This window comes from Neovison vison, chromosome X (genome assembly GCF_020171115.1).
Source record: "Neovison vison isolate M4711 chromosome X, ASM_NN_V1, whole genome shotgun sequence".
NCBI classification, from domain to species: Eukaryota; Metazoa; Chordata; class Mammalia; order Carnivora; family Mustelidae; genus Neogale; species Neogale vison.
In genome coordinates, this window is record NC_058105.1 from 119415432 (window position 1) to 119433204 (window position 17773).

Genomic DNA, 17773 nt, shown 5'->3' on the forward strand with positions numbered 1-17773 from the left:
GGCCCCTCCCCCCTTATGAGGGAAAGGCCCCCTCATTAGCACTCAGGGTCCTACCAGGACTCCAGTTAGGGCCCATGAGTCTCCCTGTAGCAGAACTGTTGCCACCCCCACTTCGGCCTAGGCCCTCCCCGCCGTGGTGCGCCCCACAGAAAAGCCAAATAATTTTGCCGAGGCTCCCCGTGCTGAGGCTAGCGCGGGACTTCGCGGGGCTTCCTTGGTGCTAGGCAGAGTGGTTCCTTCAGTCCACATCCAATGCCCTTACCTTGATACCTGAGCAGTCCTGAAATTTCCCTCTCCACTAACTCAAGCTCGTGTCTGTCAGGCGAAGTTCCTCACCTTCCAGAACTTTCAAAGCGGAAGTCAGAGTAAGCCACATCCGGCCAAGCCCCCTAGGGGTCTCTGAGGGCTGTCAGCAGGGGCGGTACTTCGGCAACCCAGTGATATCAACCCGAGCCGGGACTCCTTCCTCTACCCACTTGAGTCCACCAATCTCACACCGTCCCTGAGTCCCCAGAAGAGAAAGTCCGAGTGCACCACATGTGACTACCATTGCTACGGACTCCCAGACCTGGCAGCAGGCGTGGGACTCCAGGCACCCCCCCACCTCTTTTGGGTAGAGGTCCTCTCTGTAGTATTTAGGGTCCTCACCTGAATTCCAATTAGGGCTAGAACTTTCCCTCGTCATGACTGTTACCGCTGCCTTTCTACCAAGGCCTCTGGACAGGAACAAGGAGCTCCTGGGCTGAGCGCTCAGCTTCCTGCTACAAAGAAGAGGGCGCTGGGAATGTGTGACCCTCTCCCCTGGCGGGAATTATCTCGTATCACTAGGTCCTCGCATTGGCTCTTGTTAGTTCTTGGGTTTCCTCCCTCTGTAGGATTGGGGCCCAGTCCCCCTAGATTAAGGGCTTCCTCTTTCTGAGGCCCTGCTGGTGGAAGTGAGGGGCTTCTTCGGCCTGACAACTCTGCCTCAACCTGGGCCTCGCAGGTTGCGGGGTGGGGGTGGGGGTAGGCTCTGTGGTGTCTCCTCCATTAGCGTGGGGGTAATTCTCTCATTGCTCCCTAAATTTCATCACCTTGACGCCTGGCTAATCCTGGGACTTCACTCTCAGGAAACGTGGGGCTCTCCCCCTCAGATCAAGACCCTTATCTCCTGGGACTACAGAATTAGAAGTTGGGGTTAGCCAAATCCAGACTTCCCAGGGCGGATAGCCAGGGCAAAACTCCACGGGACCCCACTCTTCTGGCCGGATCCTCTCCTTGAAGACTATTAGAGGCTCACACTCCCCCCTCTGCTGACGCGAGGTTGCCCTCCTGAGACCAAGGGTCTCGTGTTTCTGACAGTGCTGTAAGGTAGCAGGAAATGTAGCTGCACACGCCTGCCTGGGACCCTGCAGGGCTTCAAGCAGCCGCATGCCAGTCTCTGTGCATTGTCTATATTCTGGAATGTTAGTCTCCCCAAGTCCTCCTACATAGGGATCCTCATTTCAGCTCCTGTCTCCTTGATTAAAGGCTTTCTGGGAAATGCCACATCCGTTCAAAGTCCCGAGCAGTTTCCCAGCTGTAAATTTTGCAGAAAATAGTTCCTTGCCCCAGAGTTATGAGACCTGAAGAAGCTATAGCTTAAGATAAGAGACCTAGGGCAGGTGATGTGCTCTCACCAGCCAGAGAACTTTGGCTGTGACTTTGACTCTCTTAACTTTCTACAGGGAAGGGTCAGAGGCGCAGGATTTTGGAGCCCCCGTTCTTTAGACGTGCTGTGACGGTGCATATGGAGGTGATCACCTGATTGCCAGATATTATCTCTTTTTTCTTTATTCACACTCTTCATTTATTTTAGAATTCTTATTGCTCTGGTAGTGTGTGCCAGTGCACCAGTTTGTACACAGCCTTTTCTTCTCATTGCCTGAGATACATTTAATATTTATTTATTTACTGTAAAGATTTTATTTATTTATTTGAGAGAGAGAGCGCTCGCGCGCACAAGCAGGGGGAGCAGCGGAGCGAGAGGCAGAAGCAGGCTTCCTGCAGAGCAGGGAGCCCGATGCGGGGCTCGATCCCAGGACCCTGGGGTCATGACCTGAGCCAACCGCAGATGCTTTAACCCACTGAGCCCCCCAGGCGCCCCACAGATACACTTTAGAGCAAGGAGAAGAAACGTGAATTAGGAGATACAAGGCATACTTCCTTACTAAAATGAACCCCTAAGCCGTGGACTGAGTGTGTCTCTCTCCCAAATTCATGTGCTCTAGTTTTAGCCCCCAGGGTGATGGCATTAGGAGGTGGGGGCCTTTGGGCGGGGATTGGGCCGTGAGGGTGGAGCCCTCAGGGATGCGAGCGGCGCTGTCCTTCAAGCGCCCCCCGGAAGATCCTGGGACCCCTTCCGCTGTGTGCGACCAGGGAGAAGGAGCCATCTCTGAACCAGAAGTGAGCTCTCACCAAACACCAAATCTGCGGGCCCCTTGATCCTGGACATCCCACCCTTCAGAACTGGGAGAAATCCATCATTGTTGTTCATAAGCTACTAGTCAATGGTATTTTTGTTATAGTAGCCCAAACGGCCTGAGACCTCTTAAAACAAGTGTGAGCACTTAAGTGATGTACCTTCAGGAGCTCTCAAAGGCTCACCTGTCCGTGGTTGCGGCCCAGGGAGCTCTGGTTGCTGTCACTAGTGGCCAGACCAGGCGCGGTTGTTCAATACTGATGAGTTCCGTCAACATTACTTGGTGCTGCTGATCAGGGCGCTTTCTTACAGTCTGGGCTTGCAAACTGGACAGCTACCTCTTACAAACACTGATCTGTGTTCAGATGCTCGCACCTCATGAATCTTCTCAAAGGTGCTGACCAGCCTAGAGCATGGTAGGAGGGATGCCGTGTGCAGCTGGAAAGTTAGTCCTGGCCCAGGAACGCATTTTCACTGTTTTTTGTTTTGTTTTTAAAGATTTTATTTATTTATTTGACAGAGAGAGATCACAAGCAGGCAGAGGCAAGCAGAGAGAGAGGAGGAAGCAGGCTTTCCACTGAGCAGGAAGCCCGATTCGGGGCTCGATCCCAGGACCCTGGGATCATGACCTGAGCCGAAGGCAGAGGCTTTAACCCACTGAGCCACCCAGGCACTCCCGCATTTTCACTGTTGATGAGCGCCTCTGTGCCCTGCAGATGGAGACTATTGGACAGTTCCGCTGGGAACGATAATAAGTAAGGTAAATGTTAACATTTGCCTAAAAGGCAGAATCGACAACTTTTGACTCCTCCTGCCTCATTTTGCCTTACGCAGGCTTGGGCTTGGTTGTGAGAAACTAACCACATAGGCCCCGACAAAGGGAGTTTTGTGGGTGTCTATCACTGTGATAGGCACTAGGGCTAGAGAGGCAGGGAGGGAGAGCCGGAGAGAGTGAGAGAGACTGAACGATTCTAGCCCCTAAAGCGCTATTTCAGTCTTGTGCTGGGAAGTCTGCAGCTGTAGCTTTCAAGCCAAATCGAGCCCACCGTCGTGTGTTGCAAATACAGGTTTGTTAGAACACAGCCACGTTCATTCATTTACATGTTATCTATGGCTGATTTGATGCTACAAAGAGAGGGTTGAGCAGTCTTGACAGACTGTAGATCTCACAAGGCCTAAAACATTTGCTACCCGGCCCTTTTCAGAAAATGTTTGTCAGTCCCTGATCTAGGGAAAGAGACCAGCATTCACACAAGTAAATATGATTCAAGGCAGCTTAGGATTAAAGCTAGGACCCCCGCAGAAAGTGCCGATTGAGCACAGGTGAGCAGGAAGGCTTCACAGACGGAGCTGAGCTTTGAGGACTGGGTTGGATTCAGGCCAGCCGAGATGTAAGAGGACATCTCAGTTGACATGGTCTTTAACGTTGTCTGCTCATTGCAGTCCCTTGGGGAGCTTTGACTAGGACTGCCTGGTTCTCTCCTCCTGGAGATTCTGATGCAGTTGTTCGGGCAGGATGCTGGGCATCAGGATCTTTCTTTCTTTCTTTCTTCTTAAAGAGCAGGAGAGCTAGAGGAGGGGAGGGGCAGAGGGAGATGGAGAGAGAATCTTAAGCATGTTTTGAGTTTAGATGAACGGGAGAATTTTGACAGCCATTACAAGGCAAAGGGAACACAAAAAGAGGGGAAGGGTATTGCGAGAGAGCGATTTTAGTTTTGAATATAAATGACCAGTTAGCATGTTTAAGTGGGACTGGCTTTGATTATTAGGCACCTGCACAATTTGGAGTGACCTGTTTTCTGTATTCTCTTAAACTGTGCCACAAGGCGGAAACTTTAAGACACCATGAGAGCTACAGACCACTAGGGGGTTGATGCCCCTTTGTTCCCTTCACAACATTCAGGTAGGACCTAACTGGTTTTCACCCTCCACTTGTAAGAGATTTTCCTTTTTCATCTGTCCAAAGAGAACCACACCCTTCTGCTTTAAAGGGACAGCAAGCAAGATTTTGCCTGCAGTCTCGATTCTGCTTCTGAGAGGGCAGGTCCACTGGAGCTTTTAACAACCTCTTCTTGATACTTTTGTTATGCCATCTGGTGGTGTCCACACATTTCCTCCAACCTTCTGGAATCTCTTTCCTCATGTGGCCTGTTTACCACTTTAGTCATCTGGGCCAAACTCCGTCCATACAGAGTGGCCAGATCCCCCAGTGTCCCCTCCTTGCTCTCCAGGGCCTGGGAGGTTATCTAGGTCTTACGGGCCTGGAGTCATCGCAGAACTCATCACACAGGTGCCTGGGTGGCTCAGTCATTAAGCGTCTGCCTTCGGCCCAGTCCTGGGATCGAGCCCCGCGTCGGGCTCCCTGCTCAGCCTGCTGCTCCCTCTCCCACTTCTCCTGCTCGTGTTCCCTCTCTCCCTCTCTCTCTCTCTCTGTCAAATAAAGAAATAAGTAATTTTTAAAAAAAGTTTAAGGACTCATCACACAACTGATTATTTTCCTTTCTTGTGGTCTACCAATGAGGCCAACTAACAGTGGCACTTGTCTGAATATGCATAGGATTCACTTGGGGAATCTGTCAAAATTAAAATGCAGAAGGCTGAGGCAGGATCCAAGAGCCTGCATTTGTTTAAAAGATTTTATTTATTTATTTAAGAAAGAGAGAGAGAGAGTGAGCCAACACTTGTGGGGGGAGGGGCAGATAGAGAGAGAGAGAGAGAGAGAATTTCAAGCAGAATGCACAGAGCACGGAGCCTGATGCAGGGCTTGATCCTACACGTCTGATTTCACGAGCTGAGCCGAAATCAAGAGTCCGACACTTATCGCACTGAGCCACCCAGGTGTCCCAAGAGCCTGCATTTTTAAAAAAAGATTATTTATTTATTTATTTGACAGAGATCACAAGTAGGCAGAGAGGCAGGCAGAGAGAGAAGGGGAAGCAGGCTCCCCGCTGAGCAGAGAGCCCGATGTGGGGCTCCATCCCAGGACCCCGGGATCACGACCTGAGCCGAAGGCAGAGGCTTTAACCCACTGAGCCCCCCAGGCGCCCCGAGCCTGCATTTTTTAACAGGTGATGTCAACACTGCCGGTCCACAGACAATACTTTAAGCAGCAATATCCTGGAAAACTCCTCAGGAGTGGACCCACGAACACAGACTGTTCTAGCAAACAGCACACTGGGGAGTCAGAGCTAGTCCAGTCCCTCTGAGGGACATGGAGGAGCACTGGGCTGTCACAGAAGGTGGGAAGGGACACCCGGAAACATAAATGTCATAAATATCAAGTGACCTAGATAAAATGCTTGACTTCTCTGATTTTTATAATATTGAACATAGTTCAGTCCATATTCAGGGGACAAGATGCCTACTTTTGTGTCATTTTCTTAATAAGATGTTATCTGATATCTCTTATATTAGAAGCCAAAGTTTTTCAATATTGAGCCCCAGTGAACAGGAAGGAAGGTTCTCTGCCTGATGTGTTCCCAGATAGCCGTGCATAGATTTCCCTTCCCTCTAGCAGAAGGGCGTGATGAACCTCTCCTCATCCGTGGCATCTCCAAGCCTGTTGTTTTCATTTCTCTGAAGTCTGATGACCGTGTGGAAACACAAACCATGATGCTCTCTTTAGCTTCCTCGTTGGTGAGATGTGAGGTTGTGTCTGGGCATTCTCTGGGGTATCTTCCACCTTCAATAATCCAAGACTCTAAAGAGAATGTTAAATTCTCAGTATTATAATCTATGCATTAATGAAGCCACTTTTCTGACATGGCAGGCAGTGTGCTTACAAAGAAGTTAAGTTCCTGATAAGAAAATTCACCTGGCCTTTGGCTAGAGCTCTCAGCTATTAACATGGACCGACCTTAAATGCCAACTGGATTTTTATACCCCGGGTGTCTCAGAGATACTCGTCTGCTCACCTTCCCATGTAACCCAGGAAAACGAGAGATGCAGGGTCTCCTTTAGGCACAATCACGAGTCATCTCTTTTAGCTATTTAAAAACATGGACACGTTCAGACAGCACTTACCACTTAACGGTGGGGGATCCATCCGGAGAGATGACCCTGTGGTCGTGATCATAGGCACCCCTGCACTCTGGGGCCTCCTTGGCATGGCTGTCAGTGTGCCCCTCTAGGAACTTGTTCACTCTATCTGATAGGCGTGCTTTCCTCACCTGGAATGCAGGGAGCTTCAACAGCCCCCATTTGCAACCAACTGTGTTCTCTCTTTCGTACTTTCCTGCCCTCTGACGGCTAGGGCTATCCCAGAAAGCAGAGGTTCTCAAACTTTGGTATTTAAGGCCTAAAAAGAGCGATTTGGAGTATCCGTCAAATAATACAAGTATATGGTCTTTAGTTCTGCAATTCCACATTTAAGATGTTTTCCTACATGTGTATGATTATGTGGTATTCTTTGCAACCCGGTTCATCATAGCTAAATACTGGAAACAACCTCAGTGTTCATCAAAGGGGGACTGAATAAAAAAGTAGGAGATGCTATGCAGATAGAAGAAAGAATGGGGAAGAATGTTGTATAATGATTGGAAAGCTCTCCAAGATAGATAGAGTGTGCAGTGGAGCAAACAAGGGGCAAAACAATGCATATAATGTGCTACTATGTCTGTAAAATGGTGCTGGGCTACAGGAAAACACGTATTGTATTTACTGGCAGGTGCATAAGAAGTGGCCAGTAGCATACACATCTCACAGCATAGCCACAGTGGTCACCCATGGAGGGGGAGTGCTGATGGCGGCTGGGAACGGTGAGTAGCCTTAGGACTTTTCCCTGAATATGCTTTCTTATGCTTTTGATTTTGAATCATGAGAAAAGCTTACTTATTCAAAAGTTAAATATATATCTTTTTTTTTTTTTTTTAAAGATTTTATTTATTTATTTGAGAGAGAGACAGTGAGAAAGAGCATGAGCGAGGAGAAGGTCAGAGAGTGAAGCAGACTCCCCATGGAGCTGGGAGCCTGATGTGGGACTCGATCCTGGGACTCCAGGATCACGCCCTGAGCCGAAGGCAGTCGTCCAACCAACTGCGCCACCCAGGCGTCCCTGAAAGTTAAATATATATCTTAAAAGTTGAATGAAACAAAACCCTTGCATTTTGAGGAATCACCTGGGGAACTTGTTTTAAAATGCAGATTTTTAGGCCAAACCCCCAGATGTTCCATCAATTGGGAATTGGAGAATCTGCATTTTGCAACAAGCAGCCTGGATGATTCTAATGTAGACGGTTCTGGAACAGAAGAGCCCGGGAGCAGATGGTCACCGACTATATCCATGCAACAGCTTTATTTTTATTGAACACTGAATACATGCATCTGTCCATTTAATAAATTATGCTTTATTATATTAAGAAATAAAACACATTTCTTATCTTTTATGGCTTAAATATTCAGCTACACTGATTTGACTTAATGTCACACAGATCACATACAATGTGATAGAAGCACTGGAAACATATCTCAGAAAAACTAGAGTACAATCATTGAGCACACTTCAGAGAATTTCACATGGTCACACAGTTAAGTTTGCACATTTAAAAAACCTGAATCATTCATATTAATATTGTGAATTTCTTATAAATAATTCATTAATCTAAGGAGTCTAGGCAAAGCCAAGCCATGACATTATTTATACAAAGTACCACACCTGGAACTTGTTCTGACTTATTTAACACAGAGCACATTTTTGATGCAATAAATATTTACAGTTAATAGTAACAATTACAATTATAATTTACAAAATATGAGCCCAATATTTAAAACAAAACAGAAAATGACATAAAGAAGTTTGTGCCATGTATTTTTACAACTCAGGCCTTTTCAACAAATTTTATTACCCCAAATTCTGCTGACTTGGATGCAAGAAAGGTTGTGTTTGAATCTGTTAACCCCAGGTTATGGGCGTGAGGGGGATTTTTTTTTTTTTTATCACTTTTACTTTCATAATGTTACACATTATCAGTATCGATATATCAATAGCACTGGCTAAAACTTTAGCAAAGTGATGAAAAAATATGGATTCACAACAGTCCTAAATTATATAATGTACCTTGAACACTGAAATCCCGAGGTATACCAAAATTTTCAAGCTCATCTGGGAATTAATGAGGTGTTGAATGTGTGAAGTTTTACTGTCCATTAAAATGATCCTTTTAAAAGACCATAAAATTATGCAAGTCCTGCCATGTCATTATATGGCTCTGGGAATGAATTTTAAATTTGGAGGTAAAAAGGAAATAATCTTATCTTCTAGAATGTGAGCTCAGAACGGGCAGAGAGACGATGGTATCTATGTTTTTAACAGGGCACCTAGGGCTAGGCACTCAGATGCCTGAGTGCATACCTGAGCTCATAACTTAGTCCAGGAGCTATCTTTCTGTTAAACGCTATTCTTATAGCCTGGGTTTCCAGGCTTCCAGAAGACCATCTGTTGTCATATCTTACTGTTTGGGAGGGAAGGGTGGGAATGGGGAAGGGGTTCTACCCCTTCCTGATACCTGTTCTCCAAAGAATCCGAATTCAAAGAAGGATGTCTGGGTTGACTGTTCTCCCTTGGGTCTCTGTATACGGCTGTTTGCCAGGGTTTTTTGTCTCCTTGGTTAGTCACCGAACCAAGTGGGAAATTCTTCCCAGGGCTTCCAGTTGTAAATGCATTGTGTCTCGGGGCCAAACCGAACGGACGGACTTCCTCGCCCACCTGCTCTGTGCTACATTTCCGCCTCTGCCTGCAGCGAGTCCTTCACTTCCATGCTCAGAAGCACCTTCCATGCCTTTGTGGGTATCCCTGAATCAGCTCCTGGGTAGCTCGTGCCTCTGGACAAAGCTAGAGCAGGGAATGGGGCTGTGAGTTACTGTGAGCTTAATTTCTCGCATGGGCTGGATTTGGGAAGCAGTGCTGAGCAGTGGAACGGACAGGGTCTTAAGAGAGATCCAGGGCCCTGTTAATACTCTGCCATTCCGCTGTGCCCTGTGACCTCGGGAGGGTGACGGGATCTCCCTGAGCCTCCGCTTCGTCATCTGAACACTGTCCAGGGTACTCGGGAGCGAGAATGGGAATGGGCTCAGCACCGCATTCGGCACATCACTGGTGCCTGGTGAAGTCGAGCCCCCTCCTTTCCAGCACTTTTCGAGCCACAGAGCTCCACTGAGGTGCCACACAGATCCGCTGTGTGCTGTGGCTTGTGTTTTTACTCCTCAGGCTCCCGCCCTTGGTCTCTTAGACTTCCATTTCAGTGTCATCGGCGCCGGTCTTCGGTATCACAGAATGGCCGTGAACACAGATGAAATCACATGACGGCGGACCATGTGAAATCACCCTTTTGTAGGTGGAATATGGTTCAACATCTGTAGCCTCATTGTCCCTGGGTCTTTTCATCGAATCTAGATGGTCACTAGTAAATGCCATTTACAGATTTCCATAGTGAAGGATGTTAAGCAACTCTTTGGTGAGCAGGGAAGGCTTGGATTAATAATCGTGGACTTGCAATATTTTAACCAGGGGCTCTTAAACTTCTAAAAAAATCAGATAAATTCCACTGAGTGTACTTCTAATGTGGTTTCAGAAAGGTCTGTTCCTGTGCGCGGTTTGCTGACTGTGCTGGGTCTATCCGGGGGCATTCACGCTCGGCCCCTACCCAACAAAAGGGTGTCTTTGAAGAACAAAGTTATGGTGAGAGGTGGTTTGATATTAAAAGTTATTGTGTTTGTGTTGGGGGGTGGGGGCTGGGGGCTCTGTCAGGGTGGGGGCCAAGAGGAATGACCGTCACAGGCAGAATAAACTTGAGCTTGTTAGGGCTTGGTTTCTTTGAACAGCGGACACAAAACCTGGCCCCAGGAGAGTGACTGATTTCTTTGTTTTCAGCTGTTAATCCATTTTATGAAGATTCAGCTGAACTTGAGACAACGTGCAAAATGCGCTCCAGTCCTCCCAGCAACTCAGGGCTACTTCAGAGCTGCTGTCTAACAACAGCTCCTCTGGGTCCTGGATGTGAAGGGCAGAGATGGCAAGAAAATTTGCCACCGCCATTCCCCCCCCCGCCGCCAGACTCACCACCACAGAAGTGAGTACCGCTCCTTCAGCTCTCATACGGTCCCGGTCCCGGGGTGATCATCTCTATCTGGCTTCATAGGAAAGTGACTTAGCCACCTTTTAGTCCACAGATTGAAGATGTCATTCGACGTGTAGTCCCCAAACAAAGCTACACTCTATTTCTAGAAGACATCTGGTACAGGATAGACTCTGAAACCACTCACCACCTCTCCTTTGGGTGTAAATGAAAACTATAACTTCAGTGTGCCCGTGTCCCACGGCCAAGTTCATTTATTTCTGTTCAGTGTGCGTTTTCGTAACAAGCTGAGTTTGGGTCATCCGAAGCAGCCTGTAAACTGATTCTTCACTTAAGGGTTCTCCATCCTTCAGGATGAAACCAAATTGTTTGTGTGGCCAAGAGGGAAACCCAGGGCTTGTAAATGAGGCAGAAAGCCAGGTGCAGTGGGGGGAGTGAGGGCAGCCAGAGGAAGAGGGTTTAGCCGTCCACATTTACGGGGACTCATCAGATCGCCAGCAGGGAGGGGGTCTCATCTGCACCAAGCGGGACGCATCACCTCGCTGTGGAATATCCCTCCTAACAGCCGCGGCGCCTTCCCTGCCGGCAGCAGCCGTTGGTGGGAAGGCTGCCTTGTTTATTGCTTAATCTATCACTGTTGAGCTGCCTGCCTCAGGGAGGCTCAATTTAAGATAGATTGAAAGGTAGTGTCTGTCAATTGAATAAACACAGATGGTTTTCCACAGCAAAAATTGATTTTTTTTTTTTTTCCCTCGCCAAAGACATAAGCGCTAAACCTGATTATCTTTGGAAGCCAGGCGTGAAATGTCTTAGCTCCAGCCCCGGCCATGCTCTGCCCTAACAGGGAAGTGATATCACTTGGGGGCCGGGGTGTCTCTCACCATAATTTCAGGTTCTTGAGGTGGAATAAGAAGTTGCTGTCCCTAGAGAAGGGCCCGGCTCAGTCCCTCCCAATAAAAAGGCTGGGGTCTATCCATCAGTTGATTCACAGACGTTTTAGCAGTCCTGGCTCACCGGCGGGCAGAGGCCTTCTCCGACCCTTTCATTTCAGGTCCCAGAGAGGTGGTAAGATTAGCCTCGGGACACAGAACTTTACCGAGACTTCAGTCTCGTTGCCGTCTGTGCAGAAGCTAGGGAGGGGACCGACGCAATCTATGCCGCGGTGTTCCCTGAAGGAGACATTAAGACGAGTCCTACTCCCCAAATGTCTTCGAAAGCAGGTCGATCAGAGACGCTTGAACAAGTCACACTCTGCACCCAGAATGCTAGACACTGCAGCCCCTAACTAGGTAGGTACGAAGTGGCTTCATACATACAGTTTTGAAGAAATCCAAGGGTAAAATCATGGAGCGCTTGTTTACGATGATGGGGGAACGGAGGTTGGGGACGGGCAGGAAGACTACCCTTTGCAGTGAGGAGACTGACCAGTGTGCTTTCTTATGTGTCTTTCAGCTTTAATTCCAAAATGTAATAAGCCAGTGGGAGGTTTTTCACACAAATGGTTCCAGTGAGCCCCTGGAAGGGATGGAATAGTCGGTCTCCTTCCGTTCCACTAAGGGAAACAGGTCTGTGCATGCGGGTTGAAGGATTTCCCAAGAGGAGTTGTTGCAAGGGCAGGGCAGCTGTGAGCGGGAGGGCTGTATGAAGGCTTTAGAGACAGAACTAGAAACAACAACAAGACCCAAGGATGTTGGCAACAGAGGGGCCTTAATACTGACCTGTCCTGCTAGAGATGAAAACATGAGTCGAGACAAGGGAAACGGATAGGTAAACTCATAGCTAGAGACAGAGTTGGGACGCCCAGCTAAGAATCTTGGTTCTTTTCAAACTGTCCAGTGTTGTTATGGAGTACCAGGAAAGCAGGTGGGGACAGAAGTGAAGAGGTCTCACTCCAACTGACAGTTCCTTCTCACTTGGATAGAGAAAACCGGAACTAAAGTCATCTTTGGATGTGAGGGACACACCTTGGGGCACATTTTGCAGAATGTGGGTTAACATGTTTGCCACCTGTCAGAATCAGCCCTTTCCTGGAGTCAAGAAAAACTTGGTTCAGGGTTTCCAAAGTAAGATCGTCAAATCTCTTTGCTCAGAAAAATAATGAGATTTCAGTCCAGTATTTTTCTGCACATGACCTTTTCATAAATGCTCCTCTTAACTAGAAACTTAATGTATCCGTAGTGTTTTATAACTCTTTCTGAAAGCTAAGCCCTCTGTAAATTACTTAGACATATTCAAACAGAAATATATATTACATACCTTTTATTCATTTCCTCCCACAGATTTTAGGGAAGCATATGTTAAATGTAAACATGTTTCTGTTTCCACTGAGATTTGATCCCCCCCCCTTTTTTTTTAACATAAGAAATTACTGCTTCAGTGTAGCAGACAAGGACAGCCAAACCTAAGTAAATACATTTGGCTGAAAACCTGTATACCAAAAGTGAATATTACACTTCATGTACTTGTAAATGATGAATTGAAAGCATGATCAAATTCTTCCCTACAAGGACTTCTCTTTTATGGTAGAACTAACTATACCATGGCTCTGAGTTAGAATTCAGAGTCTGAGATATCAATCCATAGCCTCGTGTAGATCTTGGTATATGTGTCTACGTGTTTGGTTGGGTTTTTGCCTTAAAATGATGTGTTGAGTGTTTCTCCGATGTCCCCAGTAACATCTTTTAAAAACAGTCAACACTCAGGGGTTTGTTTTAAACTGGCTTCCAGTGTTACCAGTTTGGGAATGGTCCCTCCTACAGGGGACTATTTCACAGGGTTGGCTTTCATGTTAGGTGTGTAAAGCAGTTCCTTGGTTTGTGATTATATTCCTGAAAAATTACTCAAATCATATTTTTAAAGCACTAGCTTCTGCTTCAGAAGTCTTTCACTTCACTTTTAAAAGTGAACATCTAATACATAATTGTTCTGCTATATAAATCTGGTGGTTCATATAGTTTCTATGACTTAATTGGCCATACTCATATATCAGGGCTTGATGCTTAAGAGATAATAATTTCTCGGGCGCCTGGGTGGCTTAGTGGGTTAAAGCCTCTGCCTTCGCCTCAGGTCATGATCTCAGGGTCCTGGGATCGAGCCCCGCATCGGGCTCTCTGCTCGGCGGGGAGCCTGCTTCCTCCTCTCTCTCTCTGCCTGCCTCTCTGCCTACTTGTGATCTCTGTCTGTCAAATAAATAAATAAAATCTTTTTAAAAAAAAGATAATTTCTTATTCCCTTTTTAAAAAAGGGACAGTTGGCTCAACATCAGAAGAACATTCAGAAGTTGAAATGGAAAATATAAGCCTTGATGGGCCTTTCAAACACCACAGCAATCCATTTGGGCTTCTCTGCAACTTGTCTACAAATTCATAGCCTTTCGAAGGGTCTTTGGAGGGTATAGAGACAACAGATGTGAGGGGTTCTTTACTAGCCATAAAGCAAAAGTGGGGCCCCCGGGTGCCAGGGTCAAGGATCAGCCTAGACGTACCCTTCATGACAGATGTTTCCGTTGATGAGGCTGAAGGTGGCCACAGAGGGGTTGGTGCTCTTAAAGGAGGTCATGCACGTGGTACTTCTGCCAGTGCTGTGAGAGCGGGTCATAAGCCCAGGCCGGCAGCAGAGGAGCTGGGTGTTGAATTGTTTCCTGAAACTCTTGCTCAGCAGGTAGAGGGCGAAAGGGTTCACACAGGAGTTGGTGAAGGCCAGGAGGCGGGCGCAGATGCTGGTGATGAAGTGGAGCATGGAGGTGTCCACCTCGGAGTAGTGGTAGGAGCGGTACAGGTAGATGATGTGGTTGGGGAGCCAGCAGAAGGCAAAGAGGCCCACGAACACCAGCACTGTTTTGGCGAGGCGCTTCCGGGATTCAATCTAAAGAGAGAGTCACACACACGGAGACAGAGGGACCAAGGGACAGTGTGGGATGAATGCAGAGAGACAAAGATGCAGACAGAGAAAAAAAAAAACAGGGAAAAAGATGAGCTCACAAAGGCACAGAAAAAGAGTTCAATGGGAGAAAGAGGACAGGAGAAAATCCAGTAAAACGAGAGAAGAGCAACAGAAACAGACGGAGAAAAGGGGGGAAAGTCAGAAACGCAGAGATGGAAAAGCCAGGAAGCAGAAACCCATGAAGTAGAATATCGTTAGAATGTGCAGCTGAGAACAGATCTTTAAACAAAGTTGATTACATGCTTGAATGGACTGCACAATGAAATTTTAGTAAGTGACCTCTTTTTCCTCAGGAGAGCCCTGGTGCACTTTATCAGCCATATGACTTCATGTCTTTCTTGGCTCCACAGTTAATCATTTCTTATTTCCTCTGATGCTCAAAAAATCAGGCAGCTTTGTTCTTTCTCATTGGCCAAGCCAAAATAACTTCCTATATATTTTTTTTAAATCTCAAGTTATTTCTGGGCTATACGATACAGGAAGGTTCTTAGAATTTTTTGTTCCCAGCGCCCTCTGCTAACTACTACAAGGGGAAACATTGTAGTCTTTCTCGTTTAAGCATTTGAGGTACAATGGATGTTCAGTATTGAGAGGTCTTTCAAATGTAGAGAGTTTGACTGAGAACTGCCACTCTCTCCTTAAAATGGAGGGGGAAGAAAAGAGGGGTACTTTAAAGGGTAAAGCCACCAACTGAGTCAGCTGTACGTTTAAACAGGTGGGGAGTCTTTCTGCTTTTTCTGTCATAAATACCACATGATCTACATTTTGACAAGAAAGCAAGAACTGACAAAGTGGAGAAAGCTGGAGCCCCTGGTTTCTGCTATTCATACCTCAAGTTTGACATTATGCGGTGTTACGGGGAATGGGGAGGGAGTCTAACACGTACGGAGGGCATTCTGCATTCTGCGCTCCAGGTCACACAGCCTCACAATCCAGGGGTTATCACCCTATATCATGGGTAAGAGAACTGAGGGCCAGAGTGTGTAAGCAAGTTAGTCATTAAGTTTGGATTTGAACCCAAATCGATGTGAGCCCATCCTAACCAAACTACTTCTGTTTCTTCAACCAGCCTCATTTTCCTGTTCTCTCTGCTTTGTTCCCATGTGGTAACCGTCTTCCTATCCAAAGAACTTGACTGGAATTTAAAGAAGTCACATCCCTGGGAGTTCAATATTTTATTTTGTTAAGAATATTTTTTCAGTTGTTACTCAAAAAGAAGCCCACACTTTAACTCTTCCAGATTCTCAACACCTCCCTAGCTTAGGTGTTTAGTAAGAAAACAAGATTATAAAGAACACCTGAATTCCTGGGCTTCTGTGACTAGGAGTTTCCATTTACCATCACCCACCTCCTCTAATTACAGAATCAGGTGACGTGACCACCTAAATAATGTGGTTGTCAGTGGAGTGCAAAGGGGACCAAAGCCCTGAAGAGGAAGTGAATCAATCCTAAACACTCACCTGCTTCTTGACATGTATATTCCCTTCCACAGGCAGATTGTAAGCACTCTGGATCAGATTTCTAGCAATGAAGTAGTAGTAGACAGAGATAATCGACAGTGGGATGATGTAGAAGACCAGGAAGGAAGCCATGGAGTGAATTTTGGGGTGCAGCTCATTAGAGTGTGGGTATGGGGCACAGCTAATGAAGGTCTGGTTGGTGCTTTCCTCATGGAAGGGATGTAGATCAGAAAACACAGCCTCCGGGATGGCCAGAAGCATGGAGATAATCCAGATCAATGCGGCTTTGAGGCAGATCTTCATCAGAGCGTGAGAGGCCTGGATATCCATTGGTCGGACGATGGCTTTGTACCTGGGGCAGAAAAGAGCCAATGTCATGTATCAGTTGCCTAATATTATTGTGGATGCCGGGGCTGGGACTCGGGTGAAGCAAGCCAGGCATCTGGGTGCAGTATTTAAGGGTGTGCTCGCTCTCGGGTTCATGCAAGTGCTGACCCTGTGTTCATGCAACCATGACAGCGAGAGCCTCCTTTAATGTTACACCCGAGTACCTTGCTCTCCTTATCCTAGTCCCGGCTCTGAAGGATGTGTTCCCGTTTCTTCCCACAGTCCCTCCTGAGTTTAAGAATGCTTCTCAGGAAAGCTGAAGCTCCTTTTCTTTTTTTTTTTTTTAAGGTTTTATTTATTTATTTATTTATTTATTTGTAAGAGAGAGTATGCGCACAAGCAGGGTGGAAGCAGGTTCCCTGCTTAGCAAGGAGCCCAATGCGGGGCTTGATCCCCAGACCCCAAGATCATGACCTGAGCCGAAGGCAGAGGCTTAACCGACTGAACCACCCAGATGCCCCGCTCCTTTCACTTCTCTTCTTAAATCATAGAAATTAGTAACAAGCATGTTTAACAAAGGACACAGCAGGCACCTGGAACCTGGGTGGCTCAGTGGGTTAAGCATCTGACCCTTGGTTTTGGCTCAGGTCATGATCTCAGAGTCAAGGGATCAAACCCTGAGTCAGTTTCTATACTCAGCAGTGAGTCTGCTTGAGATTCCCTCTCCTCTCCTTATGCTCTCCCCCTGCTTGCTCTCTTTCTTTCTCTCTAAAATAAGTAAATTAAAAAAAAAAATATATATATATATATATATATATAAATATATAAAAAATATAAAGAAGGACACAGGGGCAAGAAGGTTGGGGGGGGTTTGTTTGTTTTTGTTTGGTTTTCAGCAAAGCCTTCATTTTGAGTATTCAAATGCAGTTTAGGAAACCTGAAGTCACCGAGTATTTACATATCCCTCTTCGCTTTTTCAAAGGGTGCAGAACAAACCGCCCACAGAAAAACTTATACCAGGAGCATCCCTGTAATTGTCAAATTAATCTTCCCCTGCTCACCTTTCAGTCTCATCTTCTCTTGGAGTATTTAGGTCCCTCCTGGGTTCTGTGCTATATGTGTCCCATTTTAAACTGAGTGCTCAGGGAAGCAGACACTGAGATGGAACCAGGGGGACAAAAATTTATTGGGGAGTAATACCTGTGAAAGGCAAAGGGAAGGAAGTAATATTGGATGGTAGAGAGCTTTCAGACTCTGATGCAGACCTGCCAAGGTCTACACCAGGGAAAGTGACCAACCATCCTAATTTGCCTGGAAATTTCCCAATTTTAGCACTGAAAGTCCTACATCTTGGGAAATCTCTCAGTCCCAGCAAACCAGGACAGCTGGTCACCCTATACCAGCCTAATGGGGAGCTTGGTAACAGAGATTGCCCAGCGGAGGAGTCCTGCCTTGGATGGAAATGGCCAGGCCTTTAGATCACCACTTTGCTTAGTCATGGGCTGGGGCCACCCCAAGAGTACGACCTTAGT

The 17773-nt window shown here is 46.8% G+C and overlaps 1 protein-coding gene across 1 annotated transcript in view; it reads right to left on the reverse strand.

Annotated features, from left to right (window-relative positions):
* Positions 1-13690: 13690 nt before the first annotated feature.
* Positions 13691-17773, reverse strand: part of GRPR (gastrin releasing peptide receptor) — a 31108-nt gene continuing 27025 nt past the window's right edge. Inside the window, exons 2-3 of the mRNA XM_044235293.1 lie at positions 15915-16266; positions 13691-14376 (exon numbers count right to left, since the gene is read on the reverse strand). Of these exons, the coding sequence (XP_044091228.1) occupies positions 13987-14376; positions 15915-16266 (742 nt within the window). The 3' untranslated portion in view covers positions 13691-13986. The remainder of the gene's footprint in view (positions 14377-15914; positions 16267-17773) is intronic.